Source organism: Camelus dromedarius, chromosome 28 (assembly GCF_036321535.1).
Source record: "Camelus dromedarius isolate mCamDro1 chromosome 28, mCamDro1.pat, whole genome shotgun sequence".
NCBI lineage: Eukaryota > Metazoa > Chordata > Mammalia > Artiodactyla > Camelidae > Camelus > Camelus dromedarius.
Window position 1 is genome coordinate 6,318,882 of NC_087463.1, and position 21,644 is coordinate 6,340,525.

At 49.2% G+C, this 21,644-nt stretch overlaps 1 protein-coding gene across 1 annotated transcript in view; it reads right to left on the reverse strand.

The window, feature by feature from the left end:
• Positions 1-5,949: 5,949 nt before the first annotated feature.
• LOXHD1 (lipoxygenase homology PLAT domains 1) overlaps positions 5,950-21,644 on the reverse strand; it is a 152,179-nt gene continuing 136,484 nt past the window's right edge. The window contains exons 38-41 of the mRNA XM_064480296.1: positions 15,034-15,204; positions 13,139-13,271; positions 11,648-11,806; positions 5,950-6,462 (exon numbers count right to left, since the gene is read on the reverse strand). Of these exons, the coding sequence (XP_064336366.1) occupies positions 5,982-6,462; positions 11,648-11,806; positions 13,139-13,271; positions 15,034-15,204 (944 nt within the window). The 3' untranslated portion in view covers positions 5,950-5,981. The remainder of the gene's footprint in view (positions 6,463-11,647; positions 11,807-13,138; positions 13,272-15,033; positions 15,205-21,644) is intronic.

Consider the following 21,644-nt stretch of genomic DNA (forward strand, 5'->3'; position numbering starts at 1 on the left):
GGTCAGCCTAGGAACTGTCATGGCACCTGTGGGTGCGCCATGAGGCTCAAGGTCTACTGGAAGTCGAATCCTCCACCATCTTGGTTCTAACCAGTTTGTCCCGTCCTCAATGGCTGTGTCATTTCTTCAGTGGTTGTGCCCTGCCCCTTTCCCTCCTGTCTCACACCCACACAGGCAAGGGCCAGCTACTTCACTGAGTCCACCAACTCAAATGCCCATCTCATCTGGAACACCCTCACAGACACACCCAGAAATTATGTTTCATCTGGGCGCCCTGTGGCCAGTCAAGGTGACACATACAGTTAACCAGACCCCATCCTCCCCTCACTCCCAGGCTTCGTGGAAGTCTCCCGGCCATGCTTTTCTGCCTCCAGCCTCCCACCCGAATGTGGCACTTGGCGTCTTGCCCTCCGCGTCTATCCCGCATTCTCCATTCCCGGGAAGCAGAGAACCAGAGCCTTCTCCTGCGAGGCACTGTCCTTCCCTACTCCCCTTTTGCCCTATTCACAGCCTCAGCCTGCACACATGCCCTCCTCTACCTGCCCTGCACCTCCCAGGTGGTGTTCTGTCTCGGAACCGCCCCCTGCTCCCCAACCTGCCTCAGCTGTGGTCCTTTCACCTTTAAACACCTCTGTCTTCCATCTAACATTTCATTTAAGGAAAACCCCTGCCCTTGGACTCCTTTGTGGCACCTGTTAGCAGAGTGACTTTATGCAAGTTACTTAAACTTTCTGTGCCTCAGTTTCTCCATCTATAAAATGGGGAAAATAATGGCACCGCTTCACAGGTATGGAGTCAGTGAGCTCACCTGTGTACAGCACCGTGTGGAGTACAGTCAGCACTCTGTAAATGTTAGTGATGAAGATAATGCTGATGATGGTTTTTTTTTTAAATTCCTGCTTTGCATAGTCTTTCTCCTCTTGTTCTCTCCTCCCTCTCCTTTTCCTAGAGTCTCCCAGTCACCATCCATGTCTGCTTTTCCCCTCTTGCCATCCCAGGCTGTGGTCAGCCACCAGCAGTTGGCTGGAGGCTGAGGCCTCAGAACCAAGCCTCCAGGATTCACTGCTTCATTGAACGTGCTTTCCACATTCAGCTGGGGATTCTAGAAGAAAAGGCACACTGAGGCCTCTAGGCTGGAAGCACAGAACTCGTCTTCTCTCCAGCATAGTAGTAACACTGCCTCCCTCACCATCCCAGTGACACTGCCCAAACTTCCCCTTTTAAATTTAGGGCTCAAGTGTTCTTCCCCTCCTTAAAAAGTCACTCACTCTGGCTTGGTGAGTTAAACCTCCTTTCCCATAGGCTCTGCTACTCTTTTTGTCCAAGCCTGAGGGCCCCCACTTTTCCCTGAAGCCCCCTCATCTCACCCTCACTCGGGGGGCACTTGGGTGTCTGCAGTGGGTGATGCCTGGTACCACGCTCCGCCGAGGGTCTGGGAGTAATGGGGGTCCCTGTTCAGGACAAACACGCAGCACTGTGGGGCACCCATAGTACTTCTGACCTCTTCCCGTTTGGAACCCATATAATCAGAATTCAGAAGGGGTGTATCTGAACTGAGCTGAGTTTCCTTATATCAAAATCTTGGAAGAAAAATATTCTTCAGCCAAAGTGCTGAGGAAATAAGATTGAAGGCTTTTGTGTAAGCTGCTTAAGAGCAAAAGTGTTTCTTAGACTTGGGTGCAACCGCGCCTGTGTAAATAGCTCATGAGTGTAATTGCGAATGAGTGTCTTTTCTTTTCTGTAGACCCCGGGGATTTTTTTTTTTTTTTTTTGAAAATACTTTGTTAGTAGTTATTCACAGCATTATAATTAAGGTTCTCTCCAAACATTCTTTAACGCAGACTTGCCTCCAAAGCAGGTGAGGAAAGATGGTGCTGATATAAAAACTTGTCATTCAAGAAGCCATCCTTATAAAAAAGAGCTTTCCGACAGTGTGAGCCATCAGTGCCAAGGGCGGTTTGGGGAAGCAATGAGCCGGTCTGGTGAGGACCGTAGGAAATAGAACAGAGATGGGGGTGGTGGGGGGTAGAAAGAGATCATTCTTTCCTTTGTTTTCCCCCTGGAGCCCTAGTGAGGGGTTTTGTCTTGGTTGGAGGAGACGTGACATCCAGCACCACTGCCACAGCTGCCAGGCCCCAGCAGTGACCAGGGGCCATGTCCGCAGGAGGGGCCTTAGGGAGAGAGGGGTTCAGGAAGCACCTTTCCGAGGGAAGGGGCTGGCTCACCTTCACCATGGCTGGTTGTTGAGTCTCAGCCTTGAAATTAGGATTGTTGTGATACAGAGCTTTGGGGGGAACTTTGGGTGAAAGAATAACTTTCTTCTAGAGCCAGGCCTGAGGGCGTGGCAAGCCAGGGGTCCTGGGTGCAACGCTGAAGGAAGCCCCACTCTCAAATGCCAGCCCTGCCTTTGCACAAGCCTGAGGTTGAGTGCCTCCTTTAAGTCTGCACCCTGGGCTGCCTGCTTGCTTCTCCCAATCCCAGCTTTCCTTCCGGCCCTGCCTAGAGGGGGATTCCTGTGACCGCCTGCAAGGGGAGACAGAAGTCGGGAGGTAGAGCCCAGCCCGGGCGGGGGATGGGGTGAGATGCGGAGCGAGCCCTCCCTGGGGGCTTCTCCAGGGTGTCCTGCATTCCTCCCTCAGGGGGGAGGGCAGGCTGGGGGCAGCGGCAGGTGGGAGCAGCGGGCAGCAGGGACTCCCCCTCTCTCTGCTCTTCTCCCCAACACCCTGGTAAGGAGGTCTCCCCACTACACTTGCCTGCAGCCTGGGTGGAGGAAAAAGGACGGAAGCACTCCAAGGGAAAGGCAGTGTTCAGCCCAAAGCAGCAGGGCTGTGGGGATGGGACCTGCCACATGTGGACTCTGCGAGACTCCCAGCCCCCTCGCTATTCCCCCCTCCACCGCCAAGCACATCTCCCCCCAACCTCCTCCGCAGAGTGTGAAGGGCGGCAGACAGCCTAGGACAAGCTCAGCTTTGCCCTGTGGGACCCTCGGTGAGTCAGAGACCCGCTCTGGTCCTCAGTTCCCGCCCCTACAGGGCGGGGAAGCTGGACCAGCCCGGGGCCTCAGAATGTGGTGGGAGGGAGGGGTGGATGGCAGCGAGGAGACTTGGAGCATCAGGACAGCCCCAGCAGAGGCACAGCAGAGGGGACGGTGTGTGTGGCGTTGCTGGAGGGTAACGCTGAACACGGAGCTGTGGGCAACCCGCCCAAGTCTCAGGAACATGGGGGACCAGGCGGGGTGGGGGGTGCCCTGTGGGAGAGAAGGCACCCAGAAAGGACAACAGTTTTTGTAGGGCTTTCAAAGCAGGAGTTTCATTCGATCTTGAGTCCTTTGTGAGGAAAGCAGAGGAGGCAGGGCGGGTCAGGGATGGAACGCGAGTTGACTCAGGGGATGGGGTATGTCGCCAAGCCAGGCCTGCCCCATCCCAGTAAGAGCCAGCCTGTACTGAGCACACCAGCAGCTGGCCACCACAAGGGGCCTCTCCTGCCCCAATCTTGGCTGGACCAACAGGACAGTAGACGTTACCTTCTACAGGGAGATCACGTAGCACTGGCTGGAGGGCGTGGCAGAAAAAAAATTGATTTTGACTTTGAGCTGACAGACCTCCTGCAGGTAGGACAGAGGATGGAGAGCCTGAGATGGGGCCATGGTCTGAGGGCAGGACACTCAGAAAGAGCTGAGGGTGGGCTGGGAAGTATCCCTTCCTTCCTTCCTTTTGGTTGCCTTTTGGCCCCAGGCCAGTGACTGAGGTTTCAGTGGGGCTATTTGGAGAGGGGGATGTGCCCACCGCAGTTGAGGACACAGTGCTCTGCCTTGCCCAGAGAACTTGTGGGGATGAGGGGGTGGGCTGGCCGGCCGCTGATGACAGAGAAGGGTGTCCGAATGCCCTGAGTTTGTCAGAGCAAAGGACACCAGAGGAGCTAGACAAGAAGACAGAGTGAGGGTGAAGGGCCTGAGATGGAACCAATGCACACAAGCGCTTATGGGAGGAAGGCGCCTGTCCAGAAAGAGGGACACAGACCACGATAGCATCCCCTACCGGAAGCTGCCCCCTCACCTCTCCTCCCTCCCTGGAGAGGTGGGTAACGGGGTCAGCAAGCAGGGAAGCAGAAGGAAAATGCAGGGTGGAGACAAGAGGTGAGGCTGACCCTGCACTCACACACACACACACGCACTCACACGCACACACACATGTATGTGTGCACACTCACACTCACACCCTCAATCTTCCCTCACTATGGTTCTCGCCCGTGCTAGGGCTGAGCTGGGGTGTGGGGTGCGAGGAGACGCAACTCTGAGTAGGATGTTTTGAACTTTGTATTGGAGCAGAACATTCAAATTACAGAACTGAGATGGACTCTGTGACTTTAAAGTGACTACTGAACATTTTACTACCTAAGAGAGCCCAGAAGAGTTATGAGGCTGGCCTTAATTTTCATCCAGACACAGGGGAGGAACCAGCTCCAGAAAAGGATACAAATAAATCTGTTTAAGGATTACATTTCCCCCACACCACCTCAACCACCTTGAGTCCTGCTTGTTCAACATGATGGACACAGCCCTTCGGCGCAGGTGCTGAGTTAACTGCATTTTAACTCGCTTAATCCTCATAATGACCTACGAGGTTGGTATTATCATTCCTCCTATTTGAGAGATGAGGAGACTGAGGCCCGAGGGATAAGATAATGTGCCCAAGCTCTCTCAGCAGGGAAAAGGCAGAGCTGGGACTCAAGCCCAGACAGGCTGCCTCTGCACCTGCACTTTCTGCTGCAGCCTTTCTCCAATGGTCTTGGAGGCCACAAAGCTTCACTAAGTTTTCTGTCTGGGCCAGAGGGCTCGTGGTGACACAGCAGCAGCTCTGGTACTGGGTGTCCTCTTACAGGAAGACTTCCGAGCTTGACTTCCTGCTCAGTCACGGCTCGCCCTCCGCAGGAAAATCAGAAGTCACGGGTTGAGTCCTGTGGCACTCTTGCTGTGATCATCCCTCAGGGAGTGTGTGTGTGTGTGTGTGTGTGTGTGTGTGTGTGTGTGTGTACGTGTGTGTGTGGGTGCAGGCACATGAGAGTGTGGTTCTCCTGCTGCCTCTCCATCAGGGTCACATCCCTCTTGAGGGCAGAAATCACGTCTTTATTTTGTTCTGATTCCTGTCAGCTCTCAGTCCACATTGCCCACAGTGAGCCACAGGTGACACTTGCTAAAACAATGCCAATCCCCTTCCCGCCTCCCAGCCTGCTGCAGCAGGGACCAGGCTGTTCCAGGCACCAGCCCTCCGCCCCCTCCCCTCCAACCTCCATCACCTGCTCAGGTCTCCAGGTCTTAACTGTGCCATCATTGGCTGGGGCAGCCAGTGGGCACTTGGCAATGCGCTCTTTGTAAAGTGATGGAAAGAGTCGTGTACCCTTTCGCAGGCTCACAAGGCCCCCAGCTGAAACACTTCCTCCTGATGTTTTTCTCCATTTGCCACGGGATTCATTGAACTTGGGGGACAGGATGCATTTCTAAGTGAGCAGATGCCAAGATGAGTTCTTTGCAGGGTGTGGTTGGTAATAATTTAATTAGCCCAGCTTTTTTGGGAAAAAAGTGTTAATTAGTTTTTGCCTAAAATACATCATCTTGACGGTCTCTTCTTCCCCACTTCCATCCCCTGGGTGAAGCCCCAATTTTCCATCCACACCCGGCAGCAAGTCTCAGCCCAGTTCACTGCTGCTATTCAAAGAGAAAATGCCCAAAGTTATTTTTGTGCAGCCTCCGACTGTGACACATGTTGTTGGATTCCTGTCGATCCAGGAGACCCAGGAGTGGGCAGGACCCCACAAGCAGTCACCCACAGTGGCCTCTGAAGGACCACGGAGTTCTGGGCCCCCATCCCAGCTCCAGGAGGCTTTCAGGAAAGGACTGCTGAATGCCAATGTTGGCGGGGGTGGGGGGGGGCAGGTGTGGGCGGGACAAGTTGGCAGGAGGGGAGAGGGAGGGCCTCCGGCCCTCAGACGGAAGGGAAGAGGTCTCGCCAGGTGAGCCCGTCGCCCCGCTTCTTGTCCAGCCACCTGCCGCAGGTGAAGATGGTGGCCACGCCGGTGCTGGTGTTGGTGACCTCCACCTTCTCCACCAGCCAGCCCGAGCAGTGGCCGCTGCCGTCATGTTCCAGCCGGACCTTGCGCAGCTCGCCCAGCTCCAGCGTCTCCACGAAGAAGCGGTTGGTGCTGCCCCGCTCGAACAGGTTGCGCATTTTCTGCTTCAGCTCCCGCTTGCCCGTGTCGCCGTTGGCCCCGAAGATGGTCACGAAGACGTTGGCATCAGTGCCCGCCCCTGGCTCGTAGCCCGTTGTCACAATGACCTCGTACTTGACCGGCACCAGGCTCTGGACCTTGCTGGCAAAGCTCTCGGTCGTCTTGGTGACCTCGAAAACCTTGAAGTACTTCCTCTTCCTCTTGAGGGGGATGAGGCAGTCACAGTTAAAGAAGTACCTGGGGGAATGGGTGACAAGGCTCACACCCTCCCCCAGGACCCCGTTATCCACCATGATTCCTTCCCCAGTGACAGGGCATTGGGGCGGGAAATGTCTGCATAAAATGTGAGGATGGGTCTTGCTCATCTGAAAATTCTTTTCTCCTTGATTCTCCTTTTATTTTTCCTCTCACACTCCATATCTGATCCACCAACAAATCCCATTGAGCCCATCTTTAAAATAGATCAGAATCAGGCCTCTTGAAAGAGGCAGGCACCATCTCACCATCCTCCCTGCCGCCCAGCTGGTCCAAGTCACCACCATCTTCCACCTGGGTAGTGTCAGCTTCCTAACTGGTCCCCTGCTTCTCGCTACCTACAGTGAATTCTCATCCCAGCGACCCTACGGAGGTGTAAACCCAAGAATATCATTCTTCTGCAGACAACTCTCCACTGGCTTCCCAGAATATATAAAAATCACCACCTTACAAAGGCCTTCAAGACCTGACATGATTTGACTCTCGTCCCAGCGTGTACCTTTCTGACCTGTCACCTTCCCTTCTCTAAGCTCACTCCACGTCAACCAGGCTGGTCCCCTTGGTCCTTCACAGGGACTGATGAGTATTTTTACCCAGTGTTGTCACCTCTGAGGAGCTATGGGATCCAGAACAACAATCCCAGGCAAAGGGCACTGTAAAGTGTATGCGCCCAAATCCCTCATACTTGGCTGAGTTGAACTATGAGTGTGTGTTTGTGTATGTGACACACATGCATGTGCTCGTGGTCACACAATACAAAGGGGTAAGACCAAGTCCTCTACTGAAGAAGCTACTGCAAGCAGAAGCAAGTCTAGGGCCAAAAGAAATGGTCTTGGACCAAAAACTTCCTTCTCTACCCTTGACCCTCAGTGTTAGCTTCTGGGTCATGACAGTGAATCCAATAATTACCAGCGAAGGAGGCAGAGGGCACGGGGGGAAGCACTGCATAAGGGTGTAAGGAGCCTCAGTCCTGCCGCCTACCGCCTACGTGACCTTGGACAAGTCCCATCCCCACCCTGACCTTGATTTTCCTGTTGGCAATGCGAGAGGTTTAGACTGAACAGCTGCTATGTTTTTTTCCCATCCAAATCGCTAATGGAAGGGAGTTTTGTTTTTTTTTTTTTAACAGCTTTGGAAGGGAGCAATCCTGGCACTGGCTAACGACTTCAGAAATGTAGCTCTGAAAGGGTGTGACCAGGAGTGCAAAATCAATTTTTGGCTGGAAATCCATAACAGCACAAAGAGCTTGGTTTTCTGTGTGCTCACTGATGCCTGGGCTCTGCACCCTTGCATCTCATGAACGCCTGCTGTAGACTTTATCATCCCATTTCACAGAAGGAAAAATGATGTCTTGGGGAAGAGAAGTCACTGCCCAAGGTGACCCCGAGTTGGGACCCAGAGCCAGCCTGCCTGGCCACCTGAAGAGCTAGCCATTTAAAGACACTTCGCAGGAAATCCTTATTCTGTCTTGAAATCTCTCTTTCCCCAATTTATCGCCTGGTAAATCTGGATTGTTGTTCCCTACTGCACTTAGAGGGAGATATGATTCACATTCTTTGCTTAAACACTCACTTTAAATGCATGCAAATGCCCCTAATATACATAATTCTACATCAGTGCCCGAATCATGTGATCACACGTATGTTTTTTCCAAACGCTTTCTTTTTCTTTTCCTTTTTTGCTTGGCTCTATCTCCTTTTTCTCCCTCCTTTCCCTTTCTGCATCCCGTCTTCACCTCAGATAACTCATGTAGCAGTTGCCGACGTATTTTGCCACATTTCCATTCCTTTCACCCAACCCTGCACAGGTAGACCTGCACAGACAGACATATGCGGGCAGCAGGCGTTCCCTTTGCAAAATGGCACAATATAATACGTGCTTTCCCATGTCTGGCTTTTCTCACTCAACAAAACTTCCTGGGAACTGCTCCAAGTCTTCTGGGACATATTTAACTCGTTGTTTTTAATGGCTGAAACACATTCCCCAGTGTAGCTTGCTTCCTAATCGACATAATTACAAGGTCACCAAAATGTGGAACCTCAGGATATTGTGAAGTCGAGGACATTGTGGAGTCAAGACTCCAGCTGTGGAAGAACATGGCAGGCTGCTCCCACTGGCCATGGCGGGCAGGGTCATGAGCAAGGATAAAGGCAATGCAGATGATAACAAGCAAAACAATAAATATATTAAAAAACATGTACCCACAGGGGACAACTCCTAGGAGCCACGTAGAAGGTGCCTCAGAATCATGCAACCAAAGGATGGAAAAAGGGGGGTATTTACCTCCCCCCCAGAAAAAAAAATGTGTAGAATATGGTCACTCTTCTGTGAACAGAATGCCAGACAGAACGGGGTCACCAGATACTCAACATGGGAGTCTCTGACAGGTAGGGCTTTGGGACTTTGTACTTCTTTTTACACAAGGGAATTTTTACTTTCTTTTATGCACTTTTTTTGGCCTTACTGAATTTTTAAAGTGATTATGTTTACATATGATAGGTGGTGGAATAAAGCAATGATTCTGTTTTTGGTTTGAAAACAAGAAACAAAGCCTCTCTGTGTGTCCTTCTACGGAAACCCCGAGGATCCGAGTGACAAAGAAGGACTGCTCAGAAACGTTGTAGCAGAGCAGTCAGGACTGGAAACGCTTGGAAGATGAAAATTTGAGATTGTCATGTTTATAAGAGATTGAGATGAAATTAATTTGTATTTCATGGAAATCCAAATATTATGGCCAACGTGCTGGTTAGGCAGGAACGTATGTGGTGCTAAGTAAGTGGTCTTTATATGGCAGAATGTTAATGTTCTAGAATGGTGATAGGTAAATAGCCACAATGCTGGGACCTGCCTGCAAGGTCCCCCCTCTGGATAGAGGTGATATTTCTGGGGGAGACAGGTTCTCATCCAGCAGAAACCATAGGCTTGAGACCAGCACAGGCAGGTAGACTGGAGTACGACTTCTGAGCACCGCCCCCCGCTTCCACCCAGGCTGGAACCCCTGCCATCCCTCCCAACTTCCCCAGACTAAGAGCATCCAGCTCCTCCCAGATGGAGAGAGTGAGGCACAGAGAGGTTCTGGGTTATCGCCCGAGGCCACACGGCTGACTGGGTGACAGCTCTAGCCTGAGGGGGTCCAGACTCCCTGTACCCCGCTCCCTTTTGGAAGAGCCCTGCTCTGCGCACACCCCTTTCTCCACTTGCAGCCCGAGCAACATGCTGACAACAGGCCACTCTCGAGAGAGTGCAGAGAAAGGTTCTTCACGGGGAGTGGCAGGTTCTTCCCGCCGGATGACAGACCCTACCACTCGGCCCCGGGACTGCGGGGTGGGAAGGCCTTCACTCCCCTTCCTCCTGATGCTGGAAGGTGCTGGGTGGCACTGAGGTCTTTGGCTCCCTCTGTCTCTCAGCCAACATTGTGGGTTTAAAGCTAACTCCAGTGATGGCTATTCTATTTTATTATCGTATGGTATTGTATTGTTTGTTTGGGGGGGTTGCGGAGAAGCAGTGTCAGCAGCCTCGTCCCTTGCAGTTGGGAGGCAGTAAGGGCTGCAGAAGGGGCTCTGACCTGGCCCCGGCCTGCTGGGTGAGCTGGCGATCTTCCGGGCCCCTGTCTCCCAGCTCCCAAGTCCTCACCTGTCCTGCTTCTCATGGCCAAGCCCAATGACTTAAAGGATGTATTGTACCCCAGCTGGTTTTTCTCAAAAAAAGCAACAAATAACATTGCAGCCTGAGAGGTAAGTTGCTATGAACTGAACTGTGTCCTCCCAAATTCATACATGAGGGTCCTAACCCCAAATGTGATGGTATTTGAAGACGGAGGCTTTGGGAGTTAATTAGGTTTCCATGAGGTCAGGAGGCTGGGAAGCCGTGATGGGATTAGCATCCTTATAAGAAGAGGAGGAGCCGCCAGAGCGCTCTCTCCGTCTCCCTCTCCCTGTCTCCCTCTCCTCCTCCCTCTGCCATTCGAGGACACAGCGAGCTAAGAAGAATAGCCTCATCAGAACTCAGCCCTTCTGGCATCTTGACCTCCAACTTCCAGCCTCCAGGACTATAAGGAAAAAAGTCTGCTGTCTGAGCCACCCAGTAGGAGGTATTTGGTCATGGCAGCCTGAGATGGCTAAGCCCCAAGTTCAGGTGTCAGGACCCTTTCCTGCTCAGCTCCCAAAGGGGAAGCCTGGTCAGAGGCAGCCACTTCCTGGAAGCCTGCAGGTCGCAGGTCGCGTGTGGACAGGCATTGCTCTGAGAAGCTCCAGCTCCCGAGGGCTGGATCTGCAGCTGGGACCCGCCTGGTCCAGCAGAGCGGCTGCTTCTGTCCAGCGCGCTTAGCTTATCGTGAAAAGCATTGCCGGGAGCAGGGCCAGCCTGGGAGGGGCAGGAAGAGGGGCCAGGAGGGAAGGGCAGCGGTTCTGGGGGGATCGCCCAGCTGCCTCTCACTCGCTCTTTGGGCCCACCCTCCCTGAGGCACGTGTTGCCCTCAACTCCCCCTCGCTCCTCTCTTGATTCATTCATCGCATCTTTCCTGCCTTCCAGAGCCTCAGGGCTCTTTCTGACATCCAATGTGGTTACCAAGTGGTTTTAATTAGAAAAACTGCTGCCTGTGTGCTGTTACCCAGTTAACTAAGACCCCTAATCCTCCAGAAATGCCCAAGTCCCCAGAAAGCTCTGGTGGGGGAAACACAAATCTCCTTATCTGGGGTCCCCGGGCCGGCGGGCCATGGGAGTCCTCCAGCTGGCTCGTGTCCCTGCTCTGCCACCCGCATGGCGGGCTTTCACTCTGACTGCAGAGCAGCCGGCTTCAGAGCTGTGTCTCTTTGTCATTATGCAGTGATAACGGGGAAGGGAAGGAAAGACTCAGCTGTCTGGCGCTGTCTGACCGGCTCAGCACTCTTCCAAAGATGCATTCCCAGATTAAAAGGCTGGGGCACCCAAGGTCATCTGGTCCAGTCCCCTGCCTCTGGGCTAAGCCTCTGGTTCAGAAAGCTCGAGAGCTAGCACAGCTGCCTCCTCTCTTCCTCCCCTTCTTCATAGGCCTCCCGAGCGGGGTGACCTCAGCCTGGACGGGGACACCTCCCCGCACCCTGCCATCTTTTGCATGGTCGGGCCTCAGGTCCTTCCCAGGGAGGGCGTGGCACCTGCTGGGGGAGAGGGCGGGAGGCCCGGGACTTACACATTGCCATACTCCATCTCGGTGATGGTGATGGCCTTGACGTGCCAGACCAGCTCTCTCTTGGGGATGAACCGGTCCTCCCTGGCGAGGTGGCCCACGCAGAGGGAGGCAATGTCCCCCAAGTAGACGCTGTCAAACTCAAATGTGTCTGTGGTCCCCCTGCAGGACACAAAGGTACGGCCAGTGAGAGCTGCCCATGTTCACTGTAGGAGTAAGCATTTATTGAGTGCCTGCTGTATTCTAAGCACTGGTCTGAGGACTAGAGATAGAATGACAAGCAAGATCTGATGTCAGGCCTCCTTTGCTTGAGGGGTTCGGCCTAATTTTGGAACAAGATATTTACAACCATTAAAAAGCCCTGCCGGCTGCCTGCTAATGTGGGATGGTGTTGGAGGAGGGTGAGGCCCTGGGATCTGGGCCATGGGCTGGGGAGGGTGGTGAGATTCAGAGAGCAGAGTGAGGGGGAAGGGAAGCGTCCTTTGACATGGACCTGACTTGGCAAAGTTACGGGATGGGGATAGTGGAGTTGGAGATGCAGACATTTCTGGGGGCAGTGCTGGCTTGGCTGGAGTTTGGGTTCAGTGAGGCAAACAGCAATGGAAAAGAAGTGGGTGGGGCAGCCTGCGGTGGTGCGTCAGCTCAGACCATCCTCACACAGAGGGAGTTTGAATAGAAGGTGCAGTGGGGTTATGGGAAGGGGAGATGTGACATAAGCAGTTCTGGAGGGAGTGGGGAGATGAAGTGGGCATCTGAGTGGTTCCAAGGCAGCCCTGCTGCGCAGGAGGAGGTGAGATTTCCAGGGCGTGGCAGGCAGCCGGGAGTGCTGACCCGAGGCACCTAAATTAGACTCAAATTTGATTTTCCTATAAAGCATCTTAGTGATCCTCCCCTCCTATCCTCCTTCTAACTAGAACTGAATTCTATGCTGTCTTTCGAATTCTTTAGGGTGAATGTCTTCCTTTTCCATTAGGCCGTGAGCTCCTCGTCTGCACGGATGCAGGATAACATCTATGTGACTCTGGGTCCTGCCGACAGTAGGCTTGCTTTAGTTAATTAGTTAATTAATTGGCTTTTGTTGTAGTTTTCCATTGACTTTTTAAAAAGTGAAATACATTTGACATATATCATTGTGTAAACTTAAGGTGCACCACACGTTCATTTGAAACTTAGGCTTTGTACTATGACTGCCATTGTAGCCATAATTAGCACTTTTATCATTTTACATAATTATCCTTCCTGTCTAGTGGAATAATTAGGTTCCAGTCTCTTAGAGGGGGCTCTCTTTAAATGACAGTCCCCTCCCTTCCGTTTTCTAAATCTCCTGTTTCATCCCTAGGAGCTCATGTGGGCTGGCACACAGCAGGTACTTAAGCCCTTGCTGGTTGGGCCCGTTTGTACATTTATGGCCCCCACTAAAACGGTTGCTTCTTGGGGTCCCTCTCTTACCCACCCCACCCGTCACCGTTCCTTGACAGGCAACCATCTTCCTACTTCCTAAAAGCCCGCTGCCTAGAGGAATTTTCCACGAGAAACTCTTTGGATCGGTTCTTCCTGCCCTCCAGGATGAGCCAGACGTTCTCCCTGGTTTCGCCTCCGTTGCCGGTTTCTATGGCGATCTCGTAGGCTGCGTGGAGAAGGGGGGAGAGGGTCAGCGGGGGGAGGGGGGATGTGCCCAGCCCCGGGGCAGGAGCAGACTGGCCACACCCTCCAGGTCCTGCCCCTGGTCTCAGACCGCAGCCTGAGGGGTGGAGGGGCGGGGAGGGGGTTAAAATCACTACCGTCCAGGCACTATGAATAGAACCTGCCCTAATCTGGGGGGCTAGAGTGATGTCCCCATTTTATTTATAGAAGCAACCTCTTTGCCTGGCGAACATGGGAGCTGCTGGGAGTGAGGCACCAACCGCCACTGCCTCCTGAAATGTTCTGTTTGACGCCATGGGGACTGCCAAAGGATAGAAGCTTCAAGAACATAAATATACAGTGGAATTTTTAGAAACAGAGCTGTCTGGTCGAGCAGGGAGCCCTCATCCCTGGGGAGCTGACCATCAGGCTGGACTGTATTTGGGCTGGAAATGTTGCAGATAAGGCTGACTGAGCAGCCCTCAGACGCTTCTAGTGGGGTGGTGGTGGGGAGAAGGAGGAGGCTGTAGAGAGGGAGGAATTGAGGGAGGAATTGGTCCTGATGAAGGGTGTCCCACGGAGAGAGCTTTTTGTCCAAGTGTGTTTGTGTGTGAATGCATGTGTGCGCGTGTGTGCGTGCATGGGGGTGTGCGTGCACGTGTGTGCGCAGGTATATGCTCCCATACCAGTGCTCACTACCTCGTGGAGTAGCCAAGTCCATCGCTGGCATGGCGGAAAAGGTTGAGTGGCTTTCCACCAAAGATCCACGTTTCCCTTCCATCGCACAGGGCATGGCAGGGAGGGGCGGTCCAGCCTGGTACTACATTTCCCAGGAGCCCCTGTATCTAGGTGGAGCCACATGACTAACAGAATGTGAGTTAAGCTGTCAAGAAGGGAGGGGAGTGCTTTCTCCATGCTCTCTTTTCCTCTGCAAGAAATGTGGGAGCCACGTGTTGAAGATGGCAGACACAGATGAGAACATCTTCGGCCCCTGAATCGCAGCACGAAAGGCCTCCTGACAAACACCCACACTGGACTGGTTGTCACATGAGTGAGAAACAAATTTTGTTGTTTTAGCCATTGAGGTTGGGGGGTTTATGTATTACTGCAGCTAGTGTTAGCTTAATAACTAAGGCTGGAAAATCCTTCCTTTACATCGGGCTCTGCTTTTAACAAGCCTTCCTCAAAATTGTTGGACTCAGATACTGGTATCTGTTTTAAATAAACACTTCCCTGGTGCTTGACGGCCATCCACCTTAGGGATCAATTACTCTTTCCCTGTAAATATCACCTGAGGAAGGAACCAGAGAGAAAGTGGTTCATGGAGATGCTGGCTCCTCTTGCACATTCTGTTTCCAGAAAGGCTTGATTTGGCGGCTGTTGCCATAGACATCAACTGGAGAGATTCCATGGCAAAATCAACCAGAGAGAGCGTCCCATCACTGCCCAGTGCAGCCCTCAGGGCAGGGAGAGCTTGTCCCCCGCGGGTTTCCTGCTACCTAATTAGTCCCTGTGATTTGGGGCCAGGAGCTGGCGCCAGTATTTTGACTGTTCCAGCTTCACAAAGCAACATTTAGGGTGTTTCCTTATGCACTTCTCCAATATTATGTTTTTCATTGGGCATCTGATTCCCCTCTGGCTCTGAGTTCCTTCTGTAGCTTTTCCAACATCCTTCCCCACCTCCCACCTGAGCTAACTCTCGTTTAACTCTAAATATTTTCAGCCCAGACTGAATCTAAGCTGAGCCCACTGGTCTCTGCACGTACTGGTCTCCTCCAGCTCATCGCGGATTTCATTGTTGGCACAGGCAAAGTCGCGGACCGTCTGCCTGTCGCCCTCACTCTTGGAGAGCCAGCAGTCGCACTGGAAACGGAAGGTCTCGTCGCGGGAGTTGTCCTTCACGTCCACATAGCTCAGGTGCCAGCCAGGAAATATCCCTGCAGGAGAGAGACCACGCGGACTGACAGCTGAATGGGTTCTCCCTTGGCTTTCAGACTTCTGCTCCCTGCCACCCACTGGCTGTGTGGACCTGGACAAGTTCTCTGTCCTCTCTGGATCTTTGTCTTGTTGATGGAATGAGGGGTTGAATTAGATGAATTCTCAGATACCTCCAGCCCAGAGGATATAATTCTCTTTGCCATAACTTGGGCTCATGAACTCGAAGAGGATTTCTGTATGTTCTCTAATATGCATATATCCATCCATAAAAACGTCCGCAAGGCGACCCCACCCGGTTGTATGTACATGCTCTTCTCTCGCATCTGCCCCCTTGTGCGACAGTCCTATTGTCCCCACCCAAAAGCCATTCTCTAGGTTGAGACACTGCCCAAAGCAACAAGTCTAGATCTTGCCATTGGTCTCGAGAGTTATAAGCACAAAGAAACACACAAAGATGGACACATATGCAGCCTCCCAGACTGTAGGGAGTGGATATTAAGGCTCATGAACAGAGCACACACATGGGCGGTCTTGGTGTAGCTTCACTTCCGGTTTAGAAAGTACTTCATATGTTTTAAAACATAGATCTTTACTGAAAATAAAAACCAGTGAGTCCTAAAACAATTAAGTTAAATTTTAACTCAACATTTCTGTTGAGTTAAAAGTGGTGAATTATTTTATCAACAAACTTCTTTTGCATGCATATTCTAAGTTTTATTTAAATTCAAAATGCAAAAAAAACCACAAATGGTTAATAATAAATGTAAATAACAGACTCAGAAGCAAGCTGTCTGGATTCACACCCAGAGCTGACACACACATGCTGTATGACCTTGGGCAAGTCACTTAGCCCCCTTGTGCCTCATCTTTCCAGAGTTACATAGAATATAAGTTCCAAAAGATTAAGAGATGATGGAAAATATTTGACCAGCAAGAGTTTGGATATTTGTTGAAGTGAATAAATGAGGGCATTCAATTGTTCAAGTGTTTTGATTCTATTAGATACATTTAAATGCTGGAGAGGCTGTGGGGAAAAGGGAACCCTCCTACACTGCTGAGGGGAATGCATTTTGGTGCAGCCACTGTGGAAAACAGTATAGAGATTCCTCAAAAGACTAGGAATAGACTTACCATATGACCCAGTAATCTCGCTCCTGGGCATATATCCAGAAGGAACCCTACTTCAAAATGACACCTGCACCCCAATGTTCATAGCAGCACTATTTACAATAGCCAAGACATGGAGACAGCCTAAATGTCCATCAACAGATGACTGGATTAAAAAGTTGTGGTATATTTCTACAATGGAATACTATTCAGCCACAAAAATGACAACATAACGCCATTTGCAGCAACATGGATGCCCCTGGAGAATGTCATTCTAAATGAAGTAAGCCAGAAAGAGAAAGAAAAATACCATATGAGATCGCTCGTATGTGGAATCTAAAACAACAACAAAACAAACGAACATAAATACAAAACAGAAACAGACTCATAGGCATAGAATACAAACTTGTGGTTGCCAATGGGGAAGGGGGTGGGAAGGGACAGACTGGGAGTTCAAACTTTGTAGATACTGACAGGCATATGCAGAATAGATAAACAAGATTATACTGTATAGCACAGGGAAATATATACAAGATCTTGTGGTAGCTCACAGCAAAAAAAAAATGTGACAATGAATATAGGTATGTTCATGTATAACTGAAAATTTGTGCTCTACATTGGAATTTGACACAACATTGTAAAATGACTATGACTCAACAAGAAATGTTTAAAAAGTGTTTAATTTAAAATGTCAATACTTGTGACAGACTTTAAAAGAACTCAATATTTTTATTTGTCTGCATTAGGGCCAGTTTCATCTGTAAGTTTGTAAACTGGCTGCTTTCTGAGACAGTTCCTAATAGCATCATATGCTGATTAAATTGCTGAAAAAGCCTTGATGTATTCAGTCTAAGGTAAGACCTGCTGAGGCAGGTTTTGACAGAGGAACAGAGGAAGGAAGAGGCAAGTGAAGAGGGAGGCAGAGAAAGAGAAGACAAATTCCAGGCATAAATAGTCTTTAAAGCTTCCCAGGTGATTCCAATGTATAGCCAAGGCTGAGAACTTGAGCCTGCTTCACAATTACCTGGAGGGCTCTTTAAAACACAGATTGCTGGGACCCTCCCCAAGAGATTCTGATTCAGTAGGTTTTTAGTGGGGTCCAAGAATTTCCATCTCTAATCCATTCCCAGGTGATGCTGGTGCTGCTGTCCCAGAGCCACATCTTGGGAACTACTGCTTAATGTATCAGGAACAGAGTCATCTCTTCTGACTCCAGGATGATGGCCTTTCATCCTGTCATCACAGCAGAGCAATAACGATCAATGGGGATCAATGAGAATTGGAGTGTGTGAGTGTGTGCCTGAGTGTTAGTGGAGGGGGATGACATTAACTGGAGAGATGGGTCATCGTGAGATCATTTCTACTGCTGGAATGTGCTATTCACCCTGCTCTACATCCTAGGCAGGTTTCACTCCTGAATTATACTTCCTGGGCTCCAGGCAGGGTGGCGACAGAGGAAAGCAGGGAGCTGAGGGGAAGGGTGGACTCTGTGCTGGCTTTAACTTTATCCACAAGTGATTCAGTGCCCCAGTGCAGGGGGTGAAGACAACCAGAGAAGGAGCCTACATGGCTCAGATCACCCTGGTGCTTGGTGACAGGTTGCTCCTTCCCCCTGTGTCCCGTCCCCCTTTCCCATGTTCTCTGAAGGCACAGCATTGTCTCACTCAAACTTCGATTCTCTTTGCAAGTTAGATTCCGCCAAGAAACCTATTCCATGGTAAATAGCAGGCTACCCCCAACCACTTTGAGACTAAAGCAGCTTCATCCTCAGCTTCATGCTCACTGCTCATTTAGTTGCCTTGTTTTGGAAATGTTGGAAGTGATTAACAGGGGTTCTACCATGACTTTCTCCACTAAGAACCTATTAAACAAGGAAACAGGCCGTTCTGGGCAGGCTGATGGCATGTGGCTGGTTTTTTAAGGTGAAGACAGCAGAGAAGTAAACAGACCCACAGTTACAGCATGGCTAGCTGTGCGGCCAGCACCAGCTGGATGGTCTCCACCACAAACCAATAGGGAACCATTTGAATCTCCCACTGTTAGAGAATCCAACTCTTTACAAAATCTGTTGTAATTTGTTCAGTATTGTAAAAGCTATCTGGGTAACTGGAATTAAAGGGAAGAGCTAATCATTTATCACGATTTTCTTCGAGCTATATTTCACAGTAATTAAATAGCCTGAGGGACAATTTTTTAACAAAAGAATTCTAGCTAATAAGTGGCTAAGAGATAACAGTTATAAAATTATTTGTAACCCTAATTGATCATCACCAGGTGAAGCTATTAGATGAAGAGTGATGGGGGTACTTTACAATGGAGAAATCAAGAAGACAGCCCCTGGATCCACCATTTAATGTCAATGTCAGTAAGCGTGATATGGCTGTGATGTAATATGAAGTACACAGATCCCATTTTAAAGTAGGCCTGATACCATCTATAAAGTCGTCTTGCCAAAGAAACTTGAGCCTGAATCTAATCAACCCTTTAGAACTGACTTCCAGATTGCAGGAAATATGGGGAATAAGGAAGCAATGATGCTACAAAGAAGCAAACAGATCCAGAGTGTGGAAATTTTATATATCACTGGACCCAGTTCCTTCCACAAGTCAATGGCATGAAAAAGAAATAAAGGGATTAAGTACTGCTCTGCCTTAAAGGAGACTAAAGAAGCATAACAGCTAAATATAGTATGTGGACCTTGTTTGCATCCTGATTCAAATAAAACCAAAAGTACAAGACATTCTTAATGTCTTATTAAGGAAATTTGCAGATGGAATGAAAATTGGATGGCATAAATAAATCATTGTTAAGTGAGATAACGGCATTGAGATGTCACAAGAAAATATCCACTTTTAAAAGAGAAATATACCATATGTTTAGGTGAAATGACACGAGGTTTAGGATTTTATTTTATATCTTTCAGCATCCAAAAAGAAACTAGGAAAGGAAAAAAAGGTTAAAAGGGTAAATAAAGCAGGTAAGACAATTGTAATTGTTGAATCTATGTGACAGGTATGTGGAAGTTTATTAAACTAGTCCCTTTATTTTTGTGCATGTTTACATTTTTCATAAAAAAGAACTATTGGATAAACAAAAAAAAGATGGAAAGGTAGATTTAAGGAAAGAGAAGATTGCTATGCTACTGTTAATTAAACATTTGTAACCTCTCAATACAGCATTTGTTCAAGCATCCACAACTTTTTTGTGGAATACTCTCAAACAAAATATATTTGTCCTTATAAATTTCTGTGCAAGGGAAGCATAGTGCAGGTTGAATATTTTAAAACTAAATATTTAAAAATGTGTCATGAAGAGAAGTTAAGAACATGTTTAACTGTCTTAACTTATATTAACATCTAAAGTTTCATCTCTGGAGAAGAAGTTACTATAAAGAGAAAGTTAGACATAGAACTTTGTTCCTCTCCGGACCTTAGCATCCCAACCACTTGAGCTCAGTGAGGACAAAGAAATCTTTCTTTCCCTGACAATGATAGGATCCTGCTTTCAGATCCAAAGTCTGGTTGGAGAGAAGATCACTTAATTTGCTTACAAAGGGAAGAGGATAACATCAGTGACTCAAGAACCATTATGAGGTCAAGGCAACCAGAGAATCTTGGGCTATCCAAGGGATAAATCAAGCTCTTTGAAGAGCATGATATCTAAACCATAGCAACAAATGATGGCCGGACCTGCTTAGAGCTGTCCGTGGTGCTGAGCAGTTTCCTGTTTCTTACAGGGTTTTGACAGTGATGAAGTAGAAAGATTTGGCTGTAGCGTTTTCCCAAAGAAGAAAAATGCATCAAGAAAGCTGAGAAAGTCTAGATATATGTACAGAGTAAAGAGGGTGGAGGAAACTGGTATTAGAGGACCTGCTCATGACCCTGAGGTTCATGGCCAGATCTCAATTTTTGAAAGTAAGAAGACACAAGGGAAAACTCTGATTAGGAGAAATCCAGGTTCCCTCTAACTGAGGCATAAAAAGACAGGGATAATCTCAGGGACTGAAACAGGGTATAAATAAATCCTGTATTAAGTTCCTACTATATTATAGGCAATGTGATAGGCATTAGGAAAAGAGCAATGAATATGACAGAATGGTACGCATGGAGCTGATAGTTAAGTAAGAGACAGAGAACAAGTATGTCGTTGCAAACATGGTGATTTTTTGGGGAGGGGGTTTAAGTAAGGTAAGGCAATAGGAAGAAATTTCAGTGAGGAGGTGAGTACATAAGAGAGCTTGTTAATCATAAACAGGGAGATGTAATCATGGCAGGGTGCATGTTGGGAGTTAAGTCACAAGGAAGAAGTCTCAGTGGCTGGAGTGAAATGACAAGCATACAGTGGAAACAGAAGCTAGTCTATGATGCCTTTTAGCTCTAGATTTATCCTCTTTTTCCTGCTTAGAAGAATAGCTGGCTTTTGAGCCCCAGTTACCACTGAACTGCCTGCAGGGCTATGGAGACCCCAGCTGCAAAGGTTAAGAGCAATGAATCTGTCAAGCAAATCTCTACTTGACACCACCCCAAGAATTATAACCTTGGATCACCTTGCCTCACTGTACTTTAAGCTGCTGCAGTTAATCCCACTGACCTTAGGCTGTCTGATGGGACTGGACTCTGATTTGGTGTGTTTTATCTTGGCCCAATGGCCTTGAATATTTTTCCAACCAGCAGCAAGTCCTTAGGCAGATTCTTTGCTGCAAAGAGGTGACTGAATTGGAGCCCTCAGGAAGTCTTCATTATTCCCCAGAAGGACCTTCCCTACTGTGTTAGGTTTTTAGGGCTTCTGTAACAAATTGCCATAAACTTGGCTTAAAACAACAGAAATTTATTCCCTCACAGCCCTGGAGGGTAGAAGTCTGAAAACAAGGTATCAGTAGGGCTATGGCCCTTCTGAAGTCTCCAAAGAAGAATACTCCTGGCCTTTTCCTAGCTTTGGGTTGTGGCAATCCTTGGCAGTCAATGTCTGTGAGATGCTATCTCTAGTTCCAGTCTCTGACTCTATCTTCACATGACCTTCTTCTCTATATGTCTCTTTGTGTCCTCTCATCTTCTTATAAGGACAGAAGTCATTGGATTTAGGAAACACCCTAAATCCAGGGATGATTTCATCTCAAGATCCTTAACTAATTAAGCTCACATTCTGAGGTTCCAGCTGGACAAGAATTCAGGGGGAACATTATTCAGCCCACTAAATCCGCCCTTAGAGAATGACAAATGCTTTAATAAGAGTGTCTGATAGGATGTGCTGCATCTGGAGACTTATCAAACTCTTAGAGAGGAGAAAGGGATCTCCATGGAAGTCTGGAAAAGAATGGCATTCTGGAGACATC